At 38.2% G+C, this 26,180-nt stretch overlaps 2 protein-coding genes and 1 long non-coding RNA gene across 9 annotated transcripts; 2 read left to right on the forward strand and 1 right to left on the reverse strand.

Moving 5' to 3' along the window:
* Positions 1-2,205: 2,205 nt before the first annotated feature.
* Positions 2,206-10,985, forward strand: LOC132849281 (cyclin-dependent kinase-like 1). Of its 7 annotated transcripts, none has more exons than XM_060875542.1 (11): positions 2,207-2,634; positions 2,774-2,936; positions 4,312-4,508; positions 5,290-5,411; positions 5,869-5,941; positions 6,272-6,362; positions 7,482-7,682; positions 8,546-8,628; positions 8,717-8,773; positions 8,959-9,111; positions 10,012-10,985. In XM_060875542.1, the coding sequence occupies exons 2-11, from the start codon at positions 2,906-2,908 to the stop codon at positions 10,111-10,113; spliced, it is 1,110 nt and encodes a 369-aa protein (XP_060731525.1). In that variant the 5' UTR covers positions 2,207-2,634; positions 2,774-2,905; the 3' UTR covers positions 10,114-10,985. The 7 variants fall into 7 exon arrangements, with proteins under 7 accessions (XP_060731528.1, XP_060731525.1, XP_060731520.1 ...); XM_060875537.1 differs by having other exon boundaries at positions 2,207-2,572; positions 2,635-2,936; XM_060875544.1 differs by having other exon boundaries at positions 2,207-2,572; positions 2,682-2,936.
* Positions 10,594-18,797, reverse strand: LOC132849255 (cytochrome P450 2C20-like). The gene is made up of 9 exons (XM_060875510.1): positions 18,566-18,797; positions 17,637-17,799; positions 17,119-17,268; positions 16,072-16,232; positions 15,343-15,519; positions 14,531-14,672; positions 13,309-13,496; positions 12,283-12,424; positions 10,594-11,608 (listed from the first exon to the last, which is right to left on the reverse strand). The coding sequence occupies exons 1-9, from the start codon at positions 18,731-18,733 to the stop codon at positions 11,427-11,429; spliced, it is 1,473 nt and encodes a 490-aa protein (XP_060731493.1). The 5' UTR covers positions 18,734-18,797; the 3' UTR covers positions 10,594-11,426.
* Positions 18,798-18,896: 99 nt separating this feature from the next.
* LOC132849345 (uncharacterized) lies at positions 18,897-25,405 on the forward strand. The gene is made up of 4 exons (XR_009648893.1): positions 18,897-19,562; positions 22,502-22,930; positions 23,061-23,266; positions 24,827-25,405. It is a non-coding gene; the product is annotated as an uncharacterized LOC132849345 (long non-coding RNA).
* Positions 25,406-26,180: the final 775 nt, after the last annotated feature.

The raw sequence follows: 26,180 nt of genomic DNA on the forward strand, positions 1-26,180 counted from the left end.
GATTTATACACTGTGTGCTCACGGTGCTGTAACTTAAACAATAATGTGACAAATAAAAGCCTCTTCTCATCCTCTTATTCCTCTTCCACTACTATGTTACTGTTGATGGTGTATAAATTGATGGCTACATGGCGCCCTCTAGTGGGCTTAGTAGGCTCACATACTACAAAACGTACATTTTTATCTCATGGTATACAACTGAGAGATTGAGGGTTAATTTTTGTTGTGTGATCAATACATCCTTAGTAACTGCCTGGTCAGGGTCACATTGGTTTAAATCAGTCTAATAGTTTGTTATATTGTGGGAAACAGAAGCAACTCATAACATTAGGGCATGTCTCATCCTCACCAACACAAGTTCAGAGTTTCTTCCCCTGAGGTTTAACATGTTCGCAGCACTTCTTGCTGTTCGAGTGTGAAAAGACTGTTCACACATATACACAACTTACCTCATTTCATTTGCCTAAGTTCTGAGTTTTATTCATGTGTTTTTCTAGCAGTGTATCTTCACCATTTCTGTGCCTTTGGACTGTCTCGTTGGTTTGAACCTTTCACCTGCTTACTGAACGTTTTTTTCTTGTTTGTTTGTTTTTCAGATTCTGGATTGTGAAGTTGAAGTTTAAAAATTTATAGCTGAGACCAGCAAAAAAACCTCCAGGTTGAAGGTTCGATTTCTGCCTCCGCTGTGTGCACAGAGATTGCATGTTCTCCCAGGGGTTTCCTCCAGAGTCCTCTGGTTTCTTCTCCCAGTCTAAAGATATGAGCTTTAGGCTGACTAGCATCTCTAAATTGCTTGCAGTATGTGAACAGAAGTATGTGTGAGTGTGTGATTGTACCCTGTGATTGGGTTGCACCTTATCCCCCAAGTGCCCTGAGATAGGTTTCAAGTTCCCTGTGACCCTGTGTTGGATAAGTGATAACGACAATGGATGGATGGATGGATGGATGAATGGATGGATTGATGGGTAGTAAACTCCCAGGATAGTAAACATACAGGAAAAAGCAAGACAGCAGAATGATGTTGAATGGATTATATGGCAGAACTGTAGTGTATGCATGGGATCATATGACTAGAAACCAATGTAGCTGATTGTCTTTACAGTGTAGGCTCCTGATGTGTGTTCTCTGTTTATTAATGTGCTTCATAGTGATACTAACTATTCTGTAAAATGGGTCTTTTCAGGACTGTGAGGTCTCACTGTGGTACAGGCTTCAATCCAATAGTCCGTTTGCGTCTGTCGGTGTGTCCATTTTCACACCAGCAGAAGCATGTGAAAGTGTTCAATGAGTACTTTGGCAAAATGTTCAATTTGCACTTACTTTCTACTTACATCAGATGTTTGCTTTTTTAGTTTCATGCTGAAAGCCGTTGGTTTTCTTAATGACAGACTGATTTATGTGTGTGCAGCCTTATATTTGGTCAAAGACTTTCTGCAGACTGATGTGGATCTTTTGTAAGTTATACAGAAAGCAAAGCAGTTCTTCCAGGAACTGGAGTGGACAATGTGGAAAAACTGCTTGTATGGTCATTAAAGAGATATCGTCTGTTTTCTATTGTCAGTTTGGAACTCTTCCATAAGATTTGGCACCTTGATTTAAAGTCATCTTGAAACAATTATAATTCTCCCAAATTTCTCACACAGTGTTGTGAAAATATCCTGTTATTGTATAGTCTGCCTTTTAACCACTTCCACTTAGAACACCTCTAAATAAAACAGAAAGAATTATGTATGAATGACTGAATCCTATAAATAGGGTGGATTTATGTAACAGGTAGGTGTCCATGAGGATGAGGAAGGTATGAGGATATTTTAGCCCTTGACCCCAAACTTCCAAATTACCATAGAAATGGTTGTGAGATAGAATTATAGTTTTGCTACATGATGATTTACTTCGGATTTAATTCCTTTTATAAACCTTATGGATAAACCAAATAAGTGTCCTGCAACATTTAGACATTGCAATACAACATATATAATTCGTACAAAGAATATGGAAGCTGCTGCTTCGGAGTCTTTAACGTTAACTAAATATTAAATATGTTTTGAAAACAAAAGAATTGGTACAAAATTTCATTCCCAGTGACCCGGATATAAACAGCTCGCGTTGCTAGGCCGGTTGCTCGGATGCAGTAGCGTCATGTGGCACGCAGTCAGCTTGGGTTGAACTCAGATTATATCCACACACCCTGTACTAGTCCACTTCATAGCCAGGACAAATGGTCAGTGGTGATAGGCGCTTAAAAGTACTAATGCGTCCGATTTGGGATGCGACCCAAAGAAGAGATTACTTTATGCGTGGTGTCCAGTGAACTACTGCACTGCAGGGAAAGGTGAACGTCCACAGGTTCGGGCAGAGCAGGGTAAAACAACTTAAGATTTTGGATAAACTCAAGGGGGAAACTCAAAAGGAATGACGACGCGCACGGACTCAGCAGAGAGGTGATCAGCCGAGAGGTGATCAGGTGATCAGCAGAGAGGTGATCAGCAGAGAGGTGATCAGGTAATCAGGTAATCAGGTGATCAGGTGATCAGCAGAGAGGTGATCAGGTGATCAGCAGAGAGGTGATCAGGTAATCAGGTGATCAGCAGAGAGGTGATCAGGTGATCAGCAGAGAGGTGATCAGGTAATCAGGTAATCAGGTAATCAGGTGATCAGCAGAGAGGTGATCAGGTAATCAGGTGATCAGCAGAGAGGTGATCAGCAGGGAGGTGATCAAGTAATCAGGTGATCAGCAGAGAGGTGATCAGGTGATCAGCAGAGAGGTGATCAGGTAATCAGGTGATCAGCAGAGAGGTGATCAGGTAATCAGGTGATCAGCAGAGAGGTGATCAGGTGATCAGCAGAGAGGTGATCAGAGACCAAACAGAACCTGGGGAAAGTCATCAGACCTGAGAGCTTCTTCATGCATGAGCAGATTCAAGGTGATATTCAAGGTATTATTATTATTATTATTATTATTATTATTATTATTATTATTATTATTATTATTATTACCCTAAATTGCCCCATGTGGAATTGAGTGCATGTATCTCACTTAGAACACTCAGAGCTTTTAACGTTACAAGCAGGTCTGGAAATTGATGTAGAATAAATATAATTTTACTAGAACTAATTCAGCTTAAACTAATTCAGCTAAGTTAATTAATAATGGTTTAGTTTTTAGTTAAATGTTTCCTATATAATTATTAACAGGTAATAGAAGCTCACAGTCACTAATCAGCTTGACGCGAACTAACTTATCATCAGAATTTAGTGATTTATATAAAACTCAAGTTATTTCTATTATATGCCGCGAGGCTAAATTCTATTATTATATCAATACGAGATAAAGGAGAGGAGCAATGTGTGTCACGTGCGCGCTATTCCTTCATTCCTATTGGTTGTCGCTGCACCAAGTCGCTCCATATTTGCATATTTATTTTAATTTTGTCGCTTGGACACGCCCACATCTAATCTAATCACCAGCTCTTGTTGAACTGATTCAGACATGCAGCCTTATTATACCTGTTTATATGTAATTCCCTAATCAGCCTTTTTCTGACTCCATAAATGTTAAATAAATTTCTTCTAAAGAAAAACGTCACCACATAGATGTCTGTATTTATTAATCTGATATAGTCTATAGTCTATGTATAGTCTATGTATAATCAATGAATAGTCTATGTATAGCCTATAGTCTATGTATAGTCTATGTATAGTCTATGAATAGTCTATAGTCTATGTATAGTCTATGAATAGTCTATAGTCTATGTATAGTCTATGTATAGTCTATAGTCTATGTATAGTCTATGTATAGTCTATGTATAGTCTATGTATAGCCTATAGTCTATGTATAGTCTATGTATAGTCTATAGTCTATGTATAGTCTATGTATAGTCTATGTATAGTCTATAGTCTGTGTATATTCTATTAGCCCAGGTTCACTTTACAGCCAGTCCTACCACCTCTTCCATGCTATTATACATACTGAATGCACTCCTTCTGACCAATCAGATTAGATAATTCACCCAAAGCATGTTGAAGGCAGGTTACACTGGTGCCATAAGTTGTGTGTAACTACATATGAATCTAAAGAACATTTTGTGGTTACTTCAATGATTTTGGTAAACTTTTCTTTCCACAGTATTAACTAGTAATATTGTACTAGATAGTTCATACTGCTTCATGTTAAAGTGCTGTAAGTCATCTGAATGGTCAAGATGAATCAAGATGAATATTGGTTTATTTAGTTTTTTTTCTAACTATATAATATACATTATTTGATGAATACATGTATATTTGATGAAATTAGTGTTGATTTTTGTTTAGAAGTGTTCATGAAGGTTACTGGCTCTACCATGGAGAAGTATGAGAAGTTGGCTAAGATCGGCGAGGGCTCCTACGGCGTGGTGTTTAAATGCCGCAACAAGGAATCCGGCCAGATAGTGGCCATCAAGAAGTTTGTGGAATCTGAGGATGATCCGGTCATCAAGAAAATAGCGCTGAGGGAAATCCGAATGCTGAAGGTTGAATGGCTTTTTCTTCCTTCTGTCTCTCTCTTCATTGTCTTTAGTTTTTCAACCGAACATAAACTTCTCCTAATGACTGTATCAGTTACAGCTCACACTGTATGTAGTCACCTGTAGCACAAAGGCGCAAAAGGAAGCAGATTTCCAACGTAAACCTACTTAGCAACAAGAACAATAACATCATTTTCTTTGGGAATTGTACTCTGTTTCTTGAGTTATACAGTTTTGTGTTGCCAAGTATTGAAAAGAAGAAACTAATTTACAGAACTTATTACAAATATTACAAATCAACTAGATATTAAGAACGATCATATAATTACTGAGGCTTTTGTCAGTAATTTAATAATAAGTGTCTAGCTTTAAATTTGTGCTGCTTTGTTGTAGCTATAATGTAGAAGATTCTAACGATGATGATTTTGCCAACTAGCTAGCAAGCTAGGCTAGTTAATAATTTGCACTAACTATGCAATGATATTTCCTAGGAATTTAAACTGTAAAAATAGATCATTGCCATAAATAACAACAAAGATTAGTGGTTAGCATGTTTGCCTTGCGTTTGATTCCTGCCTCCATACTGTACTGTATGTGTGGAGATATTCTCCCTGTTTCCTCTGGGTACTCAGGTTTATTCCCCCAGTCCAATGACATGCGTTGTAGCCTGATTGGCATCATTTGTGTAACAAATGTGACACAAGTGCAAGGGCTGTGTGTTTGTGTGTGTGTGTGTGTGTGTGTGTCTGATCTCATAGTTCTTCTTTTCACCTGGTTCCCCTTGCAGCAGTTAAAGCATGTAAACCTGGTCAACCTTCTGGAGGTGTTCAGGAGGAAGAGAAGACTTCACTTGGTCTTCGAGTTTTGTGAACAAACTGTCCTCAATGAACTCGACAAGCATCCCAGAGGGTTAGTCTTCATGTCTTTTACTTGAAGTAAGGAAAGGAAAGGAAAGGAAAGGAAAGGAAAGGAAAGGAAAGGAAAGGAAAGGAAAGGAAAGGAAAGGAAAGGCGGTAGTCATGTAATGGCAAGAACATATAAAAAATGTAAGGTAGGAGAAGAGAGAAGAGAATAGAAATGATGAGGAAAGGAAAGAAAAGAAGGGAACATCTAGATAATATAAAAGTAAAGTGGAAGGTAAGAAAATAAAAGAGAAGAGGAATTCTAATTATTTAAGGAAAGGAAAAGATGATATGGCAAGAAAAAAAATGGAAGAGAAATCCCTGAACTCTAACAGCTTTTTTCTCTTGCTATAGGAGTCATCTCCGTTACTACAGAGATGTTTTTCTGCCCTGTTGTGACAGCAGAATTACAAATGTGCAGCTTTCTTTTGGTGCAAATGCATTTTATTCCCTGTGTCCTTTAGGGTTCCTGAGATCCAGCTGAAGCGCATCATTTGGCAAACTCTTCAGGCTGTCAACTTCTGCCACAAACACAACGTCAGTATCCAGCTCTTTGAGCCCGTTAGCTCTCCCAGTCTGTGCTTTATATAACGCAGCTGCCCTCGTCTCGTTCTTTCAAAGACAGAGAAGACTTGTTGATTTGTGGGAGCACATCTTTAAAGTAGAGTCTCTTTGATCCATGTCTGTATTAGGATTTTAATATATACAGGGCTGCAAGGAAGAAAAGTGAAGCATCAGTGACATTAAAACAGAAAAACTGTAATGCAGGTATGATATCTGCTTCTATTTTTTGTATTGTGTAAGACTTTTAATTCACCATGTGTGTGTGTGTGTATGTGTGTGTGTGTGTGTGTGTGTGTCCAACAGTGTATCCATCGAGATGTGAAACCGGAAAACATCCTACTAACTAAAACAGGAGTCATCAAGCTGTGCGACTTTGGGTTTGCCCGAATTCTGAGTAGGTCGTCTTTTTACCCACAAACTCACTCTCTCTTTTAATTCAGTTCAGTTCAATTCACTGAGCTTTATTAGCATGACTGTGGTGTTTACATTAAGATTAACATTAAGAGAACAAGGTAGAAAGCAACAGAACAATAATAACTGTAATAGTATTAAATAATTAAAAAAATATGAATTAACAAAACTTGAAGTCTATAGTCATTAGAATATAATAATATCATATACATGTGGGACATGAGGCTTGGTTTTTCCTCAGCTTGTGGCAGACAGTCACATATTTGGCTGTAATCATCCCTGTGATGATGTCTCCTAATGACAGGACGTATTGCTGCCGATTTCCTTTATATTTAGTGCATTGGGTTAAGAAATGCAGCTCTGTCTGTTCTGCTCAGAGGTCACAGTGTGAGCACAGTCTGTTCTCTCTACAGCTCTAGGTTTATGCCTGGATTTACTCAGGGTCTTCCTCAGTGTCGGGTTGGATGTTTCGATTTGTTTGGCTAATTCATTAATGAATAATAAATGTTAAATGTGTGGGACCTAAACTGCATCACTGCCCCATTCTCTCTCTCTCTTTTATAAATATATTTTATTTTTCTGTAAACCTTGTTTTTTTCACCCAGAAGGTCTTCACAGAGAGATGTTTGAGAAATGTTTGGGAGAATATTGTGAATAGTTTTTTGAAAATCCTGAAACATATAAACATATTAGTTCTTCACTTATCATATTCTGACTAATATTAATTATTGAGTTAGAAAAGTAAAGTTAATTGAAAACACACAGAGATCTGACTCGGATGCCTGCGCTTCCTGGAGGATATGGAGGCGTCACCTTTGTAAGCAGATACTGTGATATAACAGAAACATCGATATCAGGTTTTCGTTTCTGCTCCCCACCTATCTCACATTTAACTTGAGACTTTTGCCAATCAGTCTTTTGTGAATCCGGGGCCTCCCAGTCAGTTAGTGCTGCCTAAAGCTCCGTTTACCTACTTAGGTTTCAGTATATCGTTACCATAGTTTAAAGTGTGGCCTGAGCATACACACAGGAATAGTGTGGTCTGATGGCTGAAGTTGTAATTGTAATTGTCCCCAATATGGTGTGTGTGTGTGTGTGACAGCTGGCCCAGGTGATGACTATACTGATTACGTGGCCACACGCTGGTACCGAGCGCCGGAGCTTCTGGTAGGAGACACACAGTACGGCCCACCGGTGGACGTTTGGGCTCTGGGCTGCGTCTTTGCTGAACTCCTTCTCGGGAGTCCACTGTGGCCTGGATGCTCAGATGTAGATCAGCTCTACCACATCCGCAAGACACTGGGTATGACCTGTACTACTGGAGATCCCACTGTACTGTAGAGTTACACTAACCAGATGTTAGCAAAGCAGAATGTAAAGTCATCAAGCTCTTTTAAAGACACATGAACTGCACAAAGCTTTTCACTCTGTGTGTTAAACATTGATGGAACACAATTGAACAGTCATTCATGTACTGCAAATTCATCAATGATCATTAATTGCTATTAATAATCAACTTTCCAAATGAATAATTATTCTAATCTTAACCCCAGCTCCACGTTTAATAAGAGAGGATTAACACAGCAGGGCAGGGTTGCTATGATGTTCCAGGTGGTTGCTACACAATCCCAATTGGTCAGGAGGGTGTTGCTAGGTGGTTGCTATGATATTCCAAGTGGTTGATGTGCAATCCATGGTTCCTAGGGTGTTGCTAAGCAGTTGCTCCGATGTACCAAATTGTTGCTAGGTGGTTGCTGTGGTATTTTAGATGGTTACTATGCTAACCCAGTTATTGCTATGGTGTTGCTAGGTTGTTGATATGATGTTTTAATTGGATGCTATGCAGTCCCAATTGTCTGGTTGGTGATTGCTATGCTATCCCAGTTGGTTGCTAAGATGTTTTTTTTTTTTTAGCCATTTACGATATTATGATAAATTTTCTTTATCTTTAGCTCTTGTGCTTTTGTTTAAACTTCCTTCCGAACAAAACATGCAGTGCTACTTGGTGACTGTCATTTCAGTTTTTCCCAGAATTACAAGCACTCTGTTATCGTATGGGACAATTTTTTTATTGAATTAGAACAAGAAAAATATATACTATAATGTCTGTGTCCAGCTAAGTCAATAAAGCTTTGTGAACAAAGATTTTAACTTTGGCTGCTTCAGGTGATCTGATACCTCGACATCAGCAAGTGTTTCGCTCCAATGCTTTCTTCAGTGGAGTCAGCATCCCTGAACCAGATACCATGGTAACACTACACTCTCTCTCTCACACACTCACACACACACATTTGCCCCACTGCTTAACTAATAAATATGGCTTATGGCTTATTGTAGGAGCCACTTGAGAAGAGGTTTCATGGTGCCTCTCTGCATGCGCTTACTGTGATGAAGGTAATATTCATAAATGGAGATGTAATGTTTATAATATATAAACATTACATCATATGCATATACATCATATACATATGCATATACATCACAACATATTACATTATAATATAATGATTTGATATATGCAATTATAAGTTAAATGTGTGTGTGTGGGGGTGTGAATGTGTGTGTTTGTGTGAGTGTAGTCCTGTCTTGTGATGGACCCTGTTGAAAGACTGACATGTGAGGAGTTATTAGAGCTGCCATACTTCCAGGATGAGGGTGGGGTCGGATGGGGACGAGAAAGCGATCGACCCACGAGGCGTCATGAGAAAGGTGCCAGACGCAGAGTGCCAGGGGTGAGTAATGTCCTGTCCGTACATCTGCTCTAAATCACAAAGAAAAATCATGTGAGTGCAGTAACGTACGCACATATTTAAAGGGAGTGGATGGTTTTCACCTACTTCGTCACACTGAATTCATTTGTTCGTCCCTCTGTATAGATCTCTGGGGTTCTGTACTTGGACATTAGAACACTAGAAAAACCTTTTTATAATGAAGCGGTTCTATAATTCAAGGGATGTGTAAGGTGAAATCACATGGTTATGAATGACATCATTTAGAAAAGATCAAGTAGTTTATTAAATTTGTGAAATTATTAAAACTGAAATGATTTAAACCCTTCCCTAGAGGGAGGAGCTGTTTTTGCTGTTATCAGTACTATATACTCAGTACTATACTATAGGCTTTTATTTGTCACACAAACAAATCAAAAAAGCAAAAGGAAACACACACACATAAACACATATACACACACACACACACACACACAATTTTAAATAGATGCATTAATCAGGAACAATCTGTGCAGCTCGGCTCTCAGTGCGGTGGCGAGATTTATGATGTATTAAATTTTTAATAGCACAAAATTGTTGCTTTTGTTGAAATAAATGTATACTGTGTTTGAATTTATATTTTATTGTCTAAATTTGTATACAACACAATAATAATAATATTAATAATAATAGTGCACCTTTCAGTCCCGTTCAGTTTCCTCATTCATGTCAGAACAATGTCGATAAAATGTCTCATTTCTCAATATTCCATTAAAAATCACCTCCTTTGAGATCCATAGCTGAAACATTTCTGTGTAGAGACATGAGCCGGCAGCACATGACCTCCATGTTCTCCATGTTGTTATTTATTTATCAATTCTATGAATTACTGAAATTAAGAAAACCCTTTGCGTTGGTTTTCAGGCCCAGTATTTGCCTCAGCTTACCAGCAGCACCATCTCCCCAGCACCCGAGCTGAAGAACAAACACAAGCCCAAGTACGACCACCATCTCCCCAACATCTAACCCTGAACAAGAAATTACAACTCTTTATACTGTAGATATGAGGAACAATTCTAGGGCTTTCACTGCCTTAATGTTTGACCTGGATCTGCTATAAAATGAGCTGCACATGTAACTTATATCACATAGTTTTAAAAACAACTTTTAACAAACAGATGTGATTAGTCTCAGCTCCAATAATACGTCAGCACACCTTAAGTAAATGATCGCTTCCTAATCTGGATGTAGCTCAAGTGTCTTTAATAATCCTAGATTTCTCATGTTTGTGCCAAATGGATCATTGAATTGCTCTCAGAAAGCAATCATTCAGCGCATTAAGGTGCAGTTTAAGGATTTAACAGAACAATTTTTTAACGTTGCTCGTGTTTCAGCCTTTTTACGAACGAGACGTTTGTGCCGATTACAGGGAAGAATCAGACATTTCTCTTAAGCTCCTTGCAGTTAATACGAATCACATCTATATATTTAATGTAGATTAAGAGATTTGCTCTATTTAGTTATTTATTTGTGGGGAAATTCTCATTTATTACATTCTGTCAGACATAATAATTTACACTTTAACATACATCCTGAAATAAAAGTAGGAAAATAAGCAAAAAAAAATTTAAATGATGATGATGATGATAATTTGAGAAATGATCACATAAGACAGTTTTCACACTTTTTCTGTAACACGTCAACGTTCCACAAGCTCTGTATTTTCATATGTATTTATAAACACGATGAAATGATTTCTGTGTTTCTGTCAATGTTAACAAAACCGTAAAGTTACGTACAGCTCGTCGCTTTCTGTTTAAATTACGTTAAAGCATGGTAATGACTATTAATTAAGTTCATGAATGAAAATGTGGCTGATAATAAAGAAACTGTAAGTTGTTGAATTGCATTTGTGAAAAAGGATCAACACAAAGCTGGCTTCAGATTTCTGCTCTGTTATTTCAGAATTCTTACAGGAGCTTATTTAATCATATTATATGATTCACATCTGTTTTTTTTTAGTCTCTTGTTCTTCTAGCTTCTATCTATAAATAGCATCTAAAGATAATGTGCAAATGAAAATAAGAATTCACATAAAATTACACAAATTTCCCACTGGAATAGAACATTTCAGACTTCATCTGCTGTGTAAACAGAGGCTGTAGCTGAAACCAGTGGATATTTTAATCCTTATCGATGTGACAGCTTTTGTCAAAACATAACATTCATTCCTCTACATGCCTGAATGGTACATTCACAAATATTATGTTCAGATTTATGAATGTCTATGTAAGATCACACTAGTGGTGGTGATAATCAGTCTGCAGTACCGCCCTAGTTCAGTGGGGGGTAGCGATGAGCTGGTATTTGCGGGGCAGGTTGGCAAAGCCACTGACTTCAGGAGTGGTGTCAATGCTCTCGGGTCCTCCAGGTGTGGTAAAGGTGAAATGTTGCAGCAGAGACACCAGAAACATAAACAGCTCCATGCGTGCCAGAGACTCACCAACACAGGACCTCTTACCTGCATGAGGGAAAGGACAGATCAGTCATACACACTGTTACACAACCATTATTGGGTTCATCCTTATTCTGGTGTTATTTATCTCTGCTCTATCTAACGACCTCCGGTGTGTTTGTCACTTTAGAACTGACCAGAGTACAGAGCATGTGGCTGCACTTTGATTAAACACTCAGAAACATTATATTTCAGATTTTTCAGATCAAAGTTTGCATTTCCCATTATATATCAATCAAGATTCAATATCTGACATGATCACACTGACAACCCTTACTGCACTTTCATATGGATCGTCTTGTAGTTAATAATCAGCCTGGAAATCAGTACAAAGCAGAGCAAAGGGTATGTTAGTGTGTGTGTTTGGGTGTGCATGTGTGTGTTTGTGTGTGTCTGTGTGTGAGTGTGTGTGAGTGTGTGTGAGAGTGTTTGTGAGTGTGTGAGAGAGTGTGTGTGAGAGAGAGTTTTTGTGAGTGTGTGTGTGTGTGTGTGTGTGAGCAATGTCACTCTGAATAAGGACGTCTGCTAAATAGCTTAAATGTAAAACAGTATTAGAGAAATGATTGAGTTGTGAGTACGTTTGCAGTTTTCTAAAGTTTGACCCGTTATATTTTGGACTATATTAATGATCCTGTGTGTTAATGTTAAACTGTGTCCTGGTGAATAACAGCAGCTCTCACCTGCAGAAAAAGGCAGGAAAGCAGGGTTCTTTTTAAAGTTGCCATTTGTGTCCAAAAAGTGTTTGGGGTTAAATGTCCAGGGTTCCTCCCAGTGTTCCTCGTCCCTCAGAACCGAGTGAAGCAAGGGGAAGATTATTGTATCCTGCAGGAGATTCGCTGAGATGTTAAAAACTCATGACTGTAGTTTTGTTTAGTGTCTCATTTACAACAACATTGAATATAACAGCTTTTTATAAACCAGCCGTCCACAAAAGGTCCACAAGGCCGACTTCTCCATCAACCATCTCTTGCTCATGTGTTCTGAGTGCATTCAAGCTGTCAGAAGAGCGCAGCAAACCTTCTACTATTACCTGTGTTTACAATGGCATTCTACCGTACTTCCTTTTGCCCTACGTAGTTTATCATTTTTCACAGAACGTTAGCATTAAAATTACTTGAATTTCCAAGAGGTTACTAACAACAAGACATGAGTTCTAATAAGATTCTAATAAATCAAATAAAAACCTACAGGACAGAAATTCTACAGAAGTTCTACCAAGATTTTTGGTCAACTAAACCAAACTAAAATAGAGGCAGTGGATTTGGTGATACAGTAAACTCACTGTGCACTTTTTCTAGCCAAACTCTGGAAAATCTACTGTTTTATTATTCTGTGTTTAAACACTTCCATGCAGATGTTTCCTGGATAATTATAAACATTTGAACAATGTTGGCATGAGTAGTGTTTCAAAGCATGACAGAGTTGATGGACAGCTAAATAAAAGTTCATTGAATATAAAAAAAAAGAAAGACTATTTAAATAATAACCTCCAAATCTTTACAGAAAACCTACCAGAGAATCTCTGTGATTGGTCATCTACAAAATGCCTCTTTTTTTCTCAATTCTTGGCAACATTTATTGTAGGAAAGCTACATCAGGCCTTGAGTAAAATAATTTGGGGACTTCAACAAACTCTTCTTCTTTGTGGTGTGTTTTTGGTGTAGACGTTACTGTTACGGTGTTAAAAGTAATTTTTCCATCATTACCTTTGGAATGCTGTAGCCTCTGAATGTAATGCGATGTGTGGTGTAATGAGGAAGGTTGAGCGGCACGAGATCCACATAACGCTGCACTTCATGGATCACTGCGTCAGTAAACGGCAGGGACTTCCTGTCTTCCATTGAAGGGCTCCGGTCTCGTCCAATCACAGCGTCGATCTCTTTCTGCATCCGAGCTGAGAAAATGGTGTGCAGTGTAATATGACGATGACATCTGGAACTTGTGTCATTTTGTATAAAAACAAACTGCATTATTGAATTATGAGTATTGTTACTGTTGTATAAATTACTGTGTTATTACTAATTGTGTTAATAACTTGTTTAATAGCTTCATGTGAAAGTGTTAATCACTCTGATGACTATCATTTCAACACAAACGTTATGTTCTTGAATTAAGTTGAAACGAATCCTGAATGTTTGCAAATTCAAGACCCGTATTTTATACACCGTATGACCACCTACTTTATTAGGGACACCTGATGTACTGTTAAATACCTGTGCAATCATAGAGTTGTTCAATCAGCCAATCATGAAACTGCAGCGTAAAGTCATGAAGAGACAAATCAAGAACCTCGATAAATGATCACCTTAAACATTAGAGCTGGGGAAATGACGGTGATCTCAGTGTCATGTCAATTGTTATAAAATCCACTGAGTGGAAAGAGGATCTCAGTTAGACTGGTCTGACCATACAGGAACACTGAAAAGATTTTAAGGAGGATGAGCTACAACATCATAAGACCATCCAGGCTCCACTCCTGTCAGCTAAGAACAGGAACCTAAATGGGTTGTTTTTCCTTCCTGTTCTGTGTAATTACTAGAGATCTGATGGAGATCTAATGGAGATCTAATGGAGATCTGATGGAGATCTGATGGAGATTTGTGGAGATCAGCAGCTTCTAAAATCTTCAGTCCAGCACATCGGGCACTGACACCCATGTCACAGTCAAAGTCACTAAGATCTTATTTAATCCCTTCCTGAAGTTTGACGTGAACTTTTTCTGGCACTCATGCATGAGTGTATGCTGCCACGCGAGTGGCTGATCAGATAATTGCATGAATGATCATTTGTACATGTGTACCAATAAATTGGATAGTGAGTGTATTGTTAATGACAATCCCAAATGGGTTGTTTGTTATTTTAGCTGATTTTTGTATCCAGAATGATTTAATATTTAGGGTTATTTCAGTTATTTCAGTTATGTCTTACTCTGTATTTCAGGATGCTTGATCAGTAACATCAGAGCATATCTGATAGTAGTGCTGGTGGTCTCAGTTCCAGCCAGGAATAGGTTTAAGACACTGGCTATCAAATTGTCATAATGAAACTCTGTATTGGGATTGTCCTTTTCCTGTTGAAGAAAAAAGCCGTGGTGAACTGAGACAGCAGTATAAAAATAACCATTTTATAGAAACGCTAAATTAAATAAATATTTGACCTAGAATTCACTCAAGTAGGCAAACCCAATCAAGTAGGGCATCACATTTAGTTATACTGAAGTCTAGTCCCAGGGGACATGGGGCACAAGACGGGGGACACAATGCTTCCCTACATAACCCTAAATCTCCAAAAAGATCATGTAATCATAAAGTCTAAATTCTATAAACAAATTTACAAACAAATGCAGTCCTCAAGATGAGCGGCATCTCTGATCTAGTCTCCTCTAAGGGTCTGTGTGTGAAATGTTTTCATTCACTTTAAAACTATTAAACTATTCATTTATATGTACTATTTGTGAATGTGTATCAGCAACACTGCCCAAAAAATAATTCTAATTTACTGCATTGTGTTTGCATCAAACAGTCTGACACTTAAACCATTATCTAAGAGCAGCCCAAGTTCTGAATCAAGCAGGCCTCAGATTGCCTCCAGACTAAATGCATAACTCTTGGACAACTTGAGCAGTGCTTATGTTTTAGTTCCATCTTTGATTAAAACACCTCACTGCACACAAGTAACTCGACTCTGAGTAGTGCTCGTAATCGGTCTGGACCAAAGTAACGAAAAGAAGGTGTTCTTACCTGGTTGAGTCGGACAAGGAAGCAGTCGATGAAGTCTCGTGGGTTGTTGGGATCTAAACAGTCTTTGTGCTCTTGTACTTTGCCTCTAGAAAATGCCTTGACTTCGTCCACTTCCTTCATAACGGTGTGATGCTTACCAGGAAACAGTTCGACCAGCCGCGGAAAGACATTATACAACTGTAAAACAGAAATATTTTTATTCAGTACTCTCTATACCACTGCCCTTAAACACAAGAACTGTCCATTAAACCTGAAATAAAATCGGGGATAGGAAATACAGACTCTAAAATGGAAAAAGTTTTTTCTTTTTTTTTTTTTGAGGTCAAATGTAAAATACAATAAAAAAATTAAACAAATACTCAAAGACATTATCACTCAGGATAAAAAATATAACGTATAATAATCAAATAAAATGTAATTAACATCAATTTAATTGAAAACTGCCAGTACATGCATTCGCTGCATGAATAGCCGAATTATTACATTTCGGTAAAGTTACAGAAGTAATATTACCATTTCATATCAGATATTATTTGAACCTCTACTTCATATTATTTTCAGATCATAAACACTTGAACCATAATATAAATATATAAGATATAAATATATCTTATTTGGGTTTCAACTCTGAGCAGCAAACCTTTAGCTTGGACCTTTAGCTTGAAGCGATGATTCTAACATTGTGTTTCTTAATTCCACAATGTATTTGAAGTCCACATCATCACATACCTGTCCTAGAGAGCTGCTTCCAAACTGCAGTACACCAGAGATGATCTGGAGTAGACGCAGGAAATGGGTGTCTTTATAACTGAAGCGTTGCCCGAACACCAGGGCGCAGATGATGTTGGACACGGCTCTGCTCAGGTAGAACGTAGGGTCAAATGGAACAGCTACAGGAATAAAAAAAAAAAAACAAATATAGAAAGGTTTGCAGTCATCTTATTAAATTCAATTCAGTTCAATTTATTTGTATTGATTTTCAGAATTCACACTGACTCAAAGCAGCTTTACATAAGTATAGAAACAGAAAAAAATAATAATGTTTAAAGTTGTTATTTATCTCTAACATTTATCCATAACGATCAAGTCTAAGCTGACAGCGCAAAGAAAAACTCCCTGAGATGATATGAGAAAGAAACCGTGAGAGGAACCAGACTCAAAAGTGAACATCATCCTCATCTGGTGACACTGGACAGAAATAAGCAACCAAGAGCTCCTGATTATCTAACAGGCCAGAGTCATTTCTGAGTTCTCAAAAACATGCAACAGACTAAACTGTTGCTGTGTTCACAATGTTGACAATTTATTTAATACTTTAAATAACACACATAAGCACAGAACTGTTATATATTTGAGTCTGATTGGTCAAATGTTGTTGATTATGTTGCATTCACATAGCCATCATCATGGAGAGTGACCACTTGCACCCTCACACAAACAACACTCTCCTTCTATCTGGAAAAAAGGTACAAAAGCATTGGGACCCTTACAGCCACCTTTTGTTCCTCCAGCATCAGTTTCTTCCCCAAGCCATCAGACTCCTCAATGCCCAGAGACTGGATTAACACCTCTAATGTCAGTACAGTCAATTAAATTAACCTTATCTACAAAAAAAGTGTTAAATTCTGCTTAGTTCACAGGGAAACTCTTTTTCAATATCGGGTAGTAATAATTCTGTACTTGTGCTTAAACTTTAAACTTGACCTTAAACTACAGCTACTAAAAAAAACACTTTACCAACTTCAGTGCACTCTTGTATCCACATGGTTCATTTACCATTTGTGTCTTTGAAGGTGTCCAGCAAGTGTCTGCTCTCTTCCTGTATCCATCCCTCCATTCTCTTGCGTCCCATCCCAAAGTCTCTCAGTGTAGTGAGCGCAAACCTCCTGAGCTGACGCCAGCGCTCTCCGTTACTGATGACAAGCCCTGAGAGATGAGCGGAAGGTTATGAACATGACCCAATGAATGATAATGTACTAGTTAATGCTATAAGTCTCTGTGAGCTTCTTGGGATCCACTGCACCATGATCAGTATGGATTGGTTCAGCTTACAGAGAATAAATACATACTGACTTTCAATCATCTTGCAGTTTGTTATTTTTTTAATTTTGCTTTTAATATTTTTCCTCCTGTAATCAAATATTAAAGCTTCTGAATAAATAGTTAGTTTGTGAATAGCATCTGTTCTGTTCTGTATAAAAAAGTGTAACTTGGGAAGCTCTATTTATGTAATATGTCATTGAGTTGACTTGAATATCTCTAATATGAAACTATCATTTTGTTTATTTTCTCACCATATCCTTTCAGAATTCTCTGGACGAAAGGAACCGGGGCTCTGCCGACAAAATCATCCGCATTGTCAACAAGGGCCTCCTTCACTGTTTCGTAACCCACCAGGACAAGGACTCTCTGGGATCCTAAATACACCGTCATCACAGGACCGTACGTCTTACTCCACTGTTAAAACAGTCAGATGTTCGGAACACTGTTTAACAACTATACAATACCACAAATGTAGATTTTATTTAGATTTTTTTTTTTTTTGGTTTTATATAGATTCAACAATACAAAGATTGCAAATAAATAAATAAATAAAAGTAGAACCAACCAAACAAATAAGTTGAATATTAATACTAATAAATAAATAAATAAATAAATAAATAACGCAAGACAGAGCTAAAATATTAGCTCTGGTCATTCTTCAAGTTAGAGAAGTCTTTATATATAGCATGACAGTGTCTGCAGATGAAGCAGCTTGGGTTCTGTGGAGTGAAACCAAACCTTAAATACCGTCAAATCACAATTTCAAGCTTTTAATGTTAATGAGGTTACACTCGCTATGTTGATGAGCGCCTGAAACTCTGTGATGGTTCTGATGGCTCATTGTAAAACCAGTCAGTGTTGCTCCGAGGTGATAACCCACTAGGTGCGAAGGACTGGTCTGAGAACAGTTGTTAATGTTGTCCTGAAAGTAAAAGCTGTATCTGGCTATGATAATTAAGTCTCTTGGTGGATGAAATTGTTAAGCAGGGATCTATGGAGGTTTAAATTCTGCCTCAAATATCAAAACTATATCTTCTCATTTGCATGGTTCTTCTCTAATATATACTACTTTACAAATACTACATATGTAACTCCTCCAGCAATGATTTCTAAAAGAATAATGTGGAGTTTGTGGAAAATGCATTACAAGAATATCTGATGAAGATGAAGTCCTGCTTACCTTTAGAAAGGTTTTAAAGGGTGCACGGTTGTCCATGGTGAGAATATTTCCAACTAGAGGCAAAGCTGTAGGTCCAGGAGGAAGATTCTTTGGCTTGTTTCTCCATCTGAGCAATATTAACAGAGCTATCACTAAACCCAACAATAGTAACGTGCTGGGGACGTCCATAGCTCTTCTCCAGAAAGAATATTTCAACTTAATGGAGTTGTGAAACTGTGGCGCACTTCACTGGGCTGGTGTTACTCACTTTCGTGTTGGGGCTGGCCATCAGTAGATGGGAGGAGCTGAAACACATGTGACTATCTAAAGTACAACATGAACTTCTGGGTGGGTGTCACTCACTGATTAAAGATCTCAGCTTGAGAGAGTTTGCGTAACATTTGTATGCACATAATCAGTTATAAGATATTCCTCTAACTGTAAATAAGTACTGACCTGCACTGTAATGTACTAAAGTAAGTATAATATATAAAGATTAAAACACTTGGTTTGATGGTGCAATATGGAGATGATGCAGATATTTTACCTTGTGTGTGGATGTTACGTGCTGTGTTTGTCGGCTCTGTGTTTTTTTTTTGTTGTTCTTTCCCGCTCTCTCTCTTTGCTCCGCTATCTGACTCCTCAGATCCCTGCCATTGGACACCTTTTCTGTCAATCCTCATTACCCTGTGTGACGTCACTCGTTGATTCACCAATCAACGCCCGATCCCGCCTATTTAAACCCGCCACCATTCATTCATGAAGTTGGTTCGCTCGTGTTCCGGTTGAACTTGACCCTGCTTTGATAACGTGTGCTGATTTGTGCGTTGCGTTGCGTTGCGTTGCGTTGCGTTGCGTTGCGTTGCGTTGCGTTGCGTTGCGTTGCGTTGCGTTGCGTTTTTCCGTTGTATGTCATACTGTTCATGTAGCCCAACTCGTTAGTCACTCGTTCTGCGTATGTATGTTAGTGTTCATTCGCCCTGTGTGTGACATTGTGTATATTGGGGGAAGTGGACAGGTAAGTACGCCACGTGACATACATTGTGCAACACGTAGGTAATCATTTCTGTATCAGACACATTAGGTTAGGAGCGTGTGCCACCCTCTGTACGTTTTGTTTGGGTAGGTAGCAGTGTTGTAATGTAACTGAGTACAAATACTTCGTTACTGTACTTAAGTAGAAATTTCACGTATCCGTACTTCGCTATTTAAATTTGTCAACTTTTACTCCACTACATTTCCAAGATAAAATGTATACTTTTACTCCGTTATATTTCCGCTAAACATCTTCGTTACTACAAAATAAAATCAGAAGAAATGTGTGCGACTGCAATAAGGGAGGTTTGGCGAATCACTGCTTCTAGATTGCATTACGCTCCGCATGCTCTACGGAGAAGCTCAGGCACGCGCAGCGTGCACGCGCAGTTAGAGCTGGAGGCGTTTATCTATAACATGGGTCACTAACAGGCGGACCGCGGTCCGGACCCAGAAGCTGTCCATCCCGGACCTACAGCCCAAACAAAAGGTTATGATTTAAAATTTACGTGGCGCTTCTATTTTCACCGACGCAGCTTTTGCGATCTTTATGGGAGTGGTAGTGTAAACGCACAGACCAATTGCATGTGAGTTAAGCCATACCACGTGATAGTACTCAGCCAATCAAGTCTATGCATTCCTGAAGTAAACACTGCGACTCAACAGTGCAAGACAGATGAGAGAGAATTAGAGTAAAGTTACACATGGAAGAAAGATAGCGATACATGTAGAAAACAAAGGGAGAGAAACAGACGAGTGAGATGGAGAAAGGGCGAGAAACAGACGAGTGAGACGGAGAACGGGAGAATAAAGAACAAATGCCGCTCTCCAAAAAAAGAAAAGTGGACAGCGAGAATAGAGCATTTAATCCAGAATGGACAGATTAATTTCTGTTCCCACTTCACACTAAACCAGTGTGTCTCATATGTACAGAAACCGGGGCACTTATTAAAAGTGTTAATGTGAAACGCCATTATGAGACAAAACATACAGGTTTTGAACAAACATATCCACTCAAATCTGAAGACAGCGTCCCTGAGACAGCTTTCCCAGGTCTGAGGGAAGTAGCCCTATACATCCTGACCATGTTTGGCTCTACATGCAACTGCGAGGCAGCTTTCTCTACAATTAACATAATCCAAACTTAATATGCTTCCAGGGTCACTAATGAGCACCTCCACGTGTGTATGAGAACGGCCCTGACTCCATTCAAGCCCAGGTTTAACCCTAACCCAAGCCAAGCTAGAGCTCAGTTCTCTCACTGAGATATAAAAGGGAAAGTTAAGCACTTTATTTAAACATACACAATTTTCACATTGTATTTATTTTCTCTTATTGAAATGTAGCCCTACTTTTATTTATTTAATGAGCGAACGTTATCCATATCTACAATCATACATGTGTTCAGTTCTGTGTTACGTGACAAATATTGTCAAAAAGTTTTTGAATTGTAGTGAATTTATTTGATTTGACAGTCAGGTATTGATTGCTTGCAGATGTTGATACAACTACTAGGCTACTTAAATATATATCACACTAACTAGTTAGACATTATGAACTTCCGAACCTTTGTTTCAAGAAATTTTCTCTTATTGGACCTCTTTAAATTTTAGTTGAATACCTCTGATCTATAATGTTAATCGGCGGAAAGCCGCAGATACGGCAACCAAAAGCAGTGAAATTTCACTATTCTTATTACCAGAGTTGATAGCAGAAACAAAATATTAATGCAAACAATCCATTCAATACTAAATAAAAATAACATTTATTGATTTGGTCTTTGTCTTGTGAATATTTTTATTAAAGACTGCATTTATTGGACAAACTGTTTGTAGAGAATGCACACGTACATAAACCGATTTGATTCAAGACTGGCATCATGCATAACATTTTGGTGTCCACTTTTGCCATTTAATAATATAACTTTTGGCTTACTATGTAGTCATATATAAAACTCTTCTTGTTTTAAATTCTCACTGAGGGCTAAACCCCACTAAAGATGACGTCCTAGAACCGCCCGTGCTCTTATGCCTCCCGAAAATCACTGAAATTTTACTTTTTACTTTTACTTCAAATGCTTAAGTACATTAAATATCAGAAAATTACTTTTGATACTTAAGTACAGTATATCAGATACTTTAAGACTTTTACTTGAGTAATATTCTAAAAGGTAACTTTCTCTTCTACCAAAGTCTTTTTCTAGTACGATACTTGTAGTTTTACTCAAGTATTGCTTTCTAATACTTTATATAACACTGGTAGGTAGTGTAGGTTAGTTAGGGCGTCGTTCGACGCTGAAGATCTGTCTCATTACTTTTCCTTTGTAGTTTAGGTTAGAGGGTTAAGTTCAAGATAGAGTGGTTTTGTTTTGCTTATTTCTTTGTTTTGGCACAGCTCGTGTCCCTTTCCCCCTTTGTGTCTTTTGTTAAGTATTGTAAATATTGTAAATATTAGCTGTTCTTTCACTTGTCACAACCACTTGTATATTAATACACACAGGTTTTGCCCTCTATTTTGTTGTCCTGGTTGTTGATTGCCACATACACACCAAAGAAAATCCAACCTTATCATTTCATGTTGTTGCATCCCATCCATACCCCTAAACACCTTCTGGGATTGTAACAGTGATGAGGCCTGAAATAGCAAAATAAACAGTCAGCATTCAGCATGATTTTAACAGGGTTTACACTGAGCTTTTGTCACAAAACTCATGACAACTCGTGACAGAACCCATATGCTTCATCATGCTGATACTGTGGCTGAAAGTAGACTTCGTCTTACTTACTGTATTATATCAGAAGCATGTTGCAGTAACATAACATAGCTGATATGTTTGTTATGGTCTACAGACAAAGCACATTTTTCCTCCTGCTTCACCATATTGGCGTGTATGTAACACTCACTCTTTGCTGTCCCCTACAGATTATGATGGAGAAATGCTGCTAAAGCAAGCAAGGCTTGGCTTTGTGTGTTTTTTCTCTTGACGAAGCCATGAATGTGAAGATGTTGGAGAGAAGGCTGCTGCATGTGGCTTTGTCTAATGTGTCGTGTATCCTGGTTCAAGAATATGACACGTGTCAAAATCTCTATTTGTTTCTACTGCATAATTAAACAACAGATACATTTCCTCCTCCTTAGACAGACAAATAGAGCATCAGTCACATCATCTTTACTTTATTGCACCAGTCAGCTTTGTACGTGCATACACGCATACACACACACACCTACACACACACACGGATTTAGGAAATCAGGTCATAAACTCACACAGAAACATTAGGATAAGATAATGAGCACGAAAAAAGAGTGAAAAAATCCAGAAGACTCCATAAAACATTTGAAATAAACCAGGTATAAATTGCACAGTCATCACATCGAAATAAAAAAACATTATCATCACACTAGAACTTTTCAACAACAGTAGATAATTATATTTTCTGTCACAATCAGACAAACACTGGGTGTTTCTTTTGCTCTACAGATTGAGGGCCACAAATGAAGGAACAGTTCACAGACAATACAAACAAGGACCTTTATACCAAAACAAACCAACAAAGAAAGAAAGACAGAATTTATACAACACTGTATTCACCAATTTTCCCCAAACATATTTCCATTCAATCCAGCACACATTACAGCAGTCTGTAGGGTGAAGGTTATCACGTTCTTCCACAAAACATCATGAAGGTCAGTGCACCTATTCACACTGCTGCTTAGGTAGCATGACGGAGCAGATTAACACACAGCCTTATTCTGAATCACTCAGGACATAAAAACCTCTCTATTGCCTTGAATTATGCACTAAAATGATGGATACTGGTAGAATTTTTCTTTTAACATTCATCTTCTTGTCATGATTCCCACATTCTCAGAAAAATAATTTTTTGTTTGCATTTTAAATACACCATATTACGACATAATCCACTAGGAAAGTGAGCGTAATTCATCGTTATTGAATTTAAAGAACCAATTTGAGATATTCAACACCAAAAGCAAAACATTTATCTGTGTTATCTTTTGTTCTATCCCAGTTCCCATCATGCCTTGCCTAGGTGTTCGTTTGTGGGATTGATATCCTGTAATGTAAAAGCAGTTTGTTCTCCTTGGGATGCGTTTAGAGATGGTGAAGTCCATGTCTCGGTGTGCATTCCAGTAATCTGCATAACCTTATTTCTGTTATGATTTCAGTTTACAGTGATATAATTCATCTAATTTTTTTCTATACAAAATTTGGGCCTTGAGATAAGCAATATCTCCAAATCAGAGAAGACACTGTTTCCTCCACTGTCCCCAATCGCTCTTGGATGATACTGTTAATTAATTAGCCTCATATATGTGTTTAACATCCTAAAATATGAATTCATTAAAACGTCAGTTACATCACAACTCAACCCCACATGTGTAACTCAACCCTGTATGCATAGCCTTCCTGTAACCTCTAAATAGATTTGAAGTCTTCATGAACTTTAACTCATGAGGTCTATCTATAAAGGTAATAATGGTCTGATTCTGATATTAAATGCTCAACTCTTAGGCCTTCGGTGAACAAGACAATTCGAGTTTTAATGCCATCTATACAGTACAAACCATTTACTGCTCCCTAGTTAAGAACCTCAAATCCTCCATCAGAAAGTGAACCCTCCACAGTCGAAAGCATCGAAGTCTGAGTCGCCTTCAAAGTCGAAGCTGTTGTAATGAGGCGAGTCGACCGCCTCGACGCATGCGTGGTGGTAGGACATTCCTCCTCCAAGCTCTGAGAAACCCACTGCGTGGGTGATTTCTGGTGCTTGAGCAGTAACACTTGAGGAGCCTGTACAAGAGCTTAGATAACCCAATGCTGAGGAGGCAGCAGCCCCACCCATCAGCAAACAGACCGCCCTTACAGCACGCGCATCACTGCTGTTACCATGGCGCAGGCAGTCCTTGGAGTGATGAGGCAGGGACTTGGGGCTGTGGTTTTGGCTTTGACTAATGCTGCCTTAAAGATACATGAGAAAAGATTTAATGCTCTACAATATACACCTGATGAAATGTCAAATGTTGTCAAATATTATTATCGGCACTCTTCAATACAATATGCGAAAAGTATTGTATATAAAACTGTCTATTTTAAATAATAGTATTTTTTCATAATATGTTATTTCCAATGTACACAAATAACATTATTATATTGATTTGCTTTTTTTTTTATACAGTATTATTGTAGTTTTTTCTGATACATTAAGCTCCTCACCTCTGCTTCTGAAGGAGCTCTCTCTGGATTGGGTCCGTGGGGAACTGACGGCTTTGTCGCTGAAGCTGGGGGACTGGGGCTCTTTCTCAGTAGGGGTGTCTGGAAGAGAATCTCTGTCTGTGATACATGGGGCGATGCTTTGCTGCCGCTTCAGCATCAATGAAGAGGACACACCCTAAAACAAAACAGTCACTCAATATGCCTTATATATGGTGTATTAACACTGAACTTCACCTACATACAGATCAACTTATTGTCTGTGTGATTATTCCACATCCTGGCACAGCACCTCTAGTATCTAGATTTGAGATCTTCATATTGATCCTAAATGGATTTAGTTCAGATAATGATAAAGCTGAAGTAGTAAAAAGGTTCAATTTTGTGATGGATTATAAACTGTATAATTATATAACAAAGACTCACCTCTTTCACCTTCTTCATTAACTTCAGCCACTGGCTGTGGAAGAAAATCAAAAAATTCAAAAAATCAGAAATCGACTTTCAGTTCAATTTGCAACACAATGCCTAGGGTTTAATGGGATGAAAATTCCTTATTACATATCACTCATTCTCATTCTGGGATTAACATCCTAGATTCCATCCAATTTCTTTCTCTCTGGGTATTAGGAGATTGGAAATTCAGGTGAAATAAAACAGCTTAAAACAATTGAAATGGTTTATTAAATGAACTATGTAGGTCAAAGCACAAACATAAATATCCTTATCCATTATTAGTGCTGGATAACTTTCCATGTATTAAGCCTCCTGCTTTTAAAATAAATCTATTCATTAATAATCTATTCATTATGCAGGGTAAAGTGATGTTAAATTAATACCGAATGTAACTTAAACTTCACTACATGGGGATAAAGGCTTCAAAAAAACTCATATGCACTCAGACGGACCTGCAGTCATCAGGGTTATCCGAGAGCAGTAATAAGAACTTATCCTGAGACAAGATGAGGGCGAAACAGCAGTCCCTGCGCCCTCCTGGTGGCAAACGGGGCAGATCCAGGATCTCCTTTCCTTCCACAATGGACCGGCAGTTACTCTGTAGCACCACAACCTGCTCTGGAGAGGAATCAGCATCTTTACTCACCATCAGCCGACCTTCTACGGTCAGCACCACATACCTCTCTTTCCACTGCTTAAACATGAAGCCTCCTGAGACAGAGAGGAGAGAAAAATAGTGTGTGAGCAAAATAAATGGAGTTCTTCGACTTGGGTGTCTATGGGTTTGTACTATTAAGTTGATTTGATCTGTCAGGTAATGTAAGATGTTACTATAGAAACAAGTGTATTAATATAAAATCTGAAGCCTGTCCTGCTTCTAGAGCTTCATTAACACCATTTAACAAACATTTAAAA

This window comes from Tachysurus vachellii, chromosome 1, assembly GCF_030014155.1.
Source record: "Tachysurus vachellii isolate PV-2020 chromosome 1, HZAU_Pvac_v1, whole genome shotgun sequence".
NCBI classification, from domain to species: Eukaryota; Metazoa; Chordata; class Actinopteri; order Siluriformes; family Bagridae; genus Tachysurus; species Tachysurus vachellii.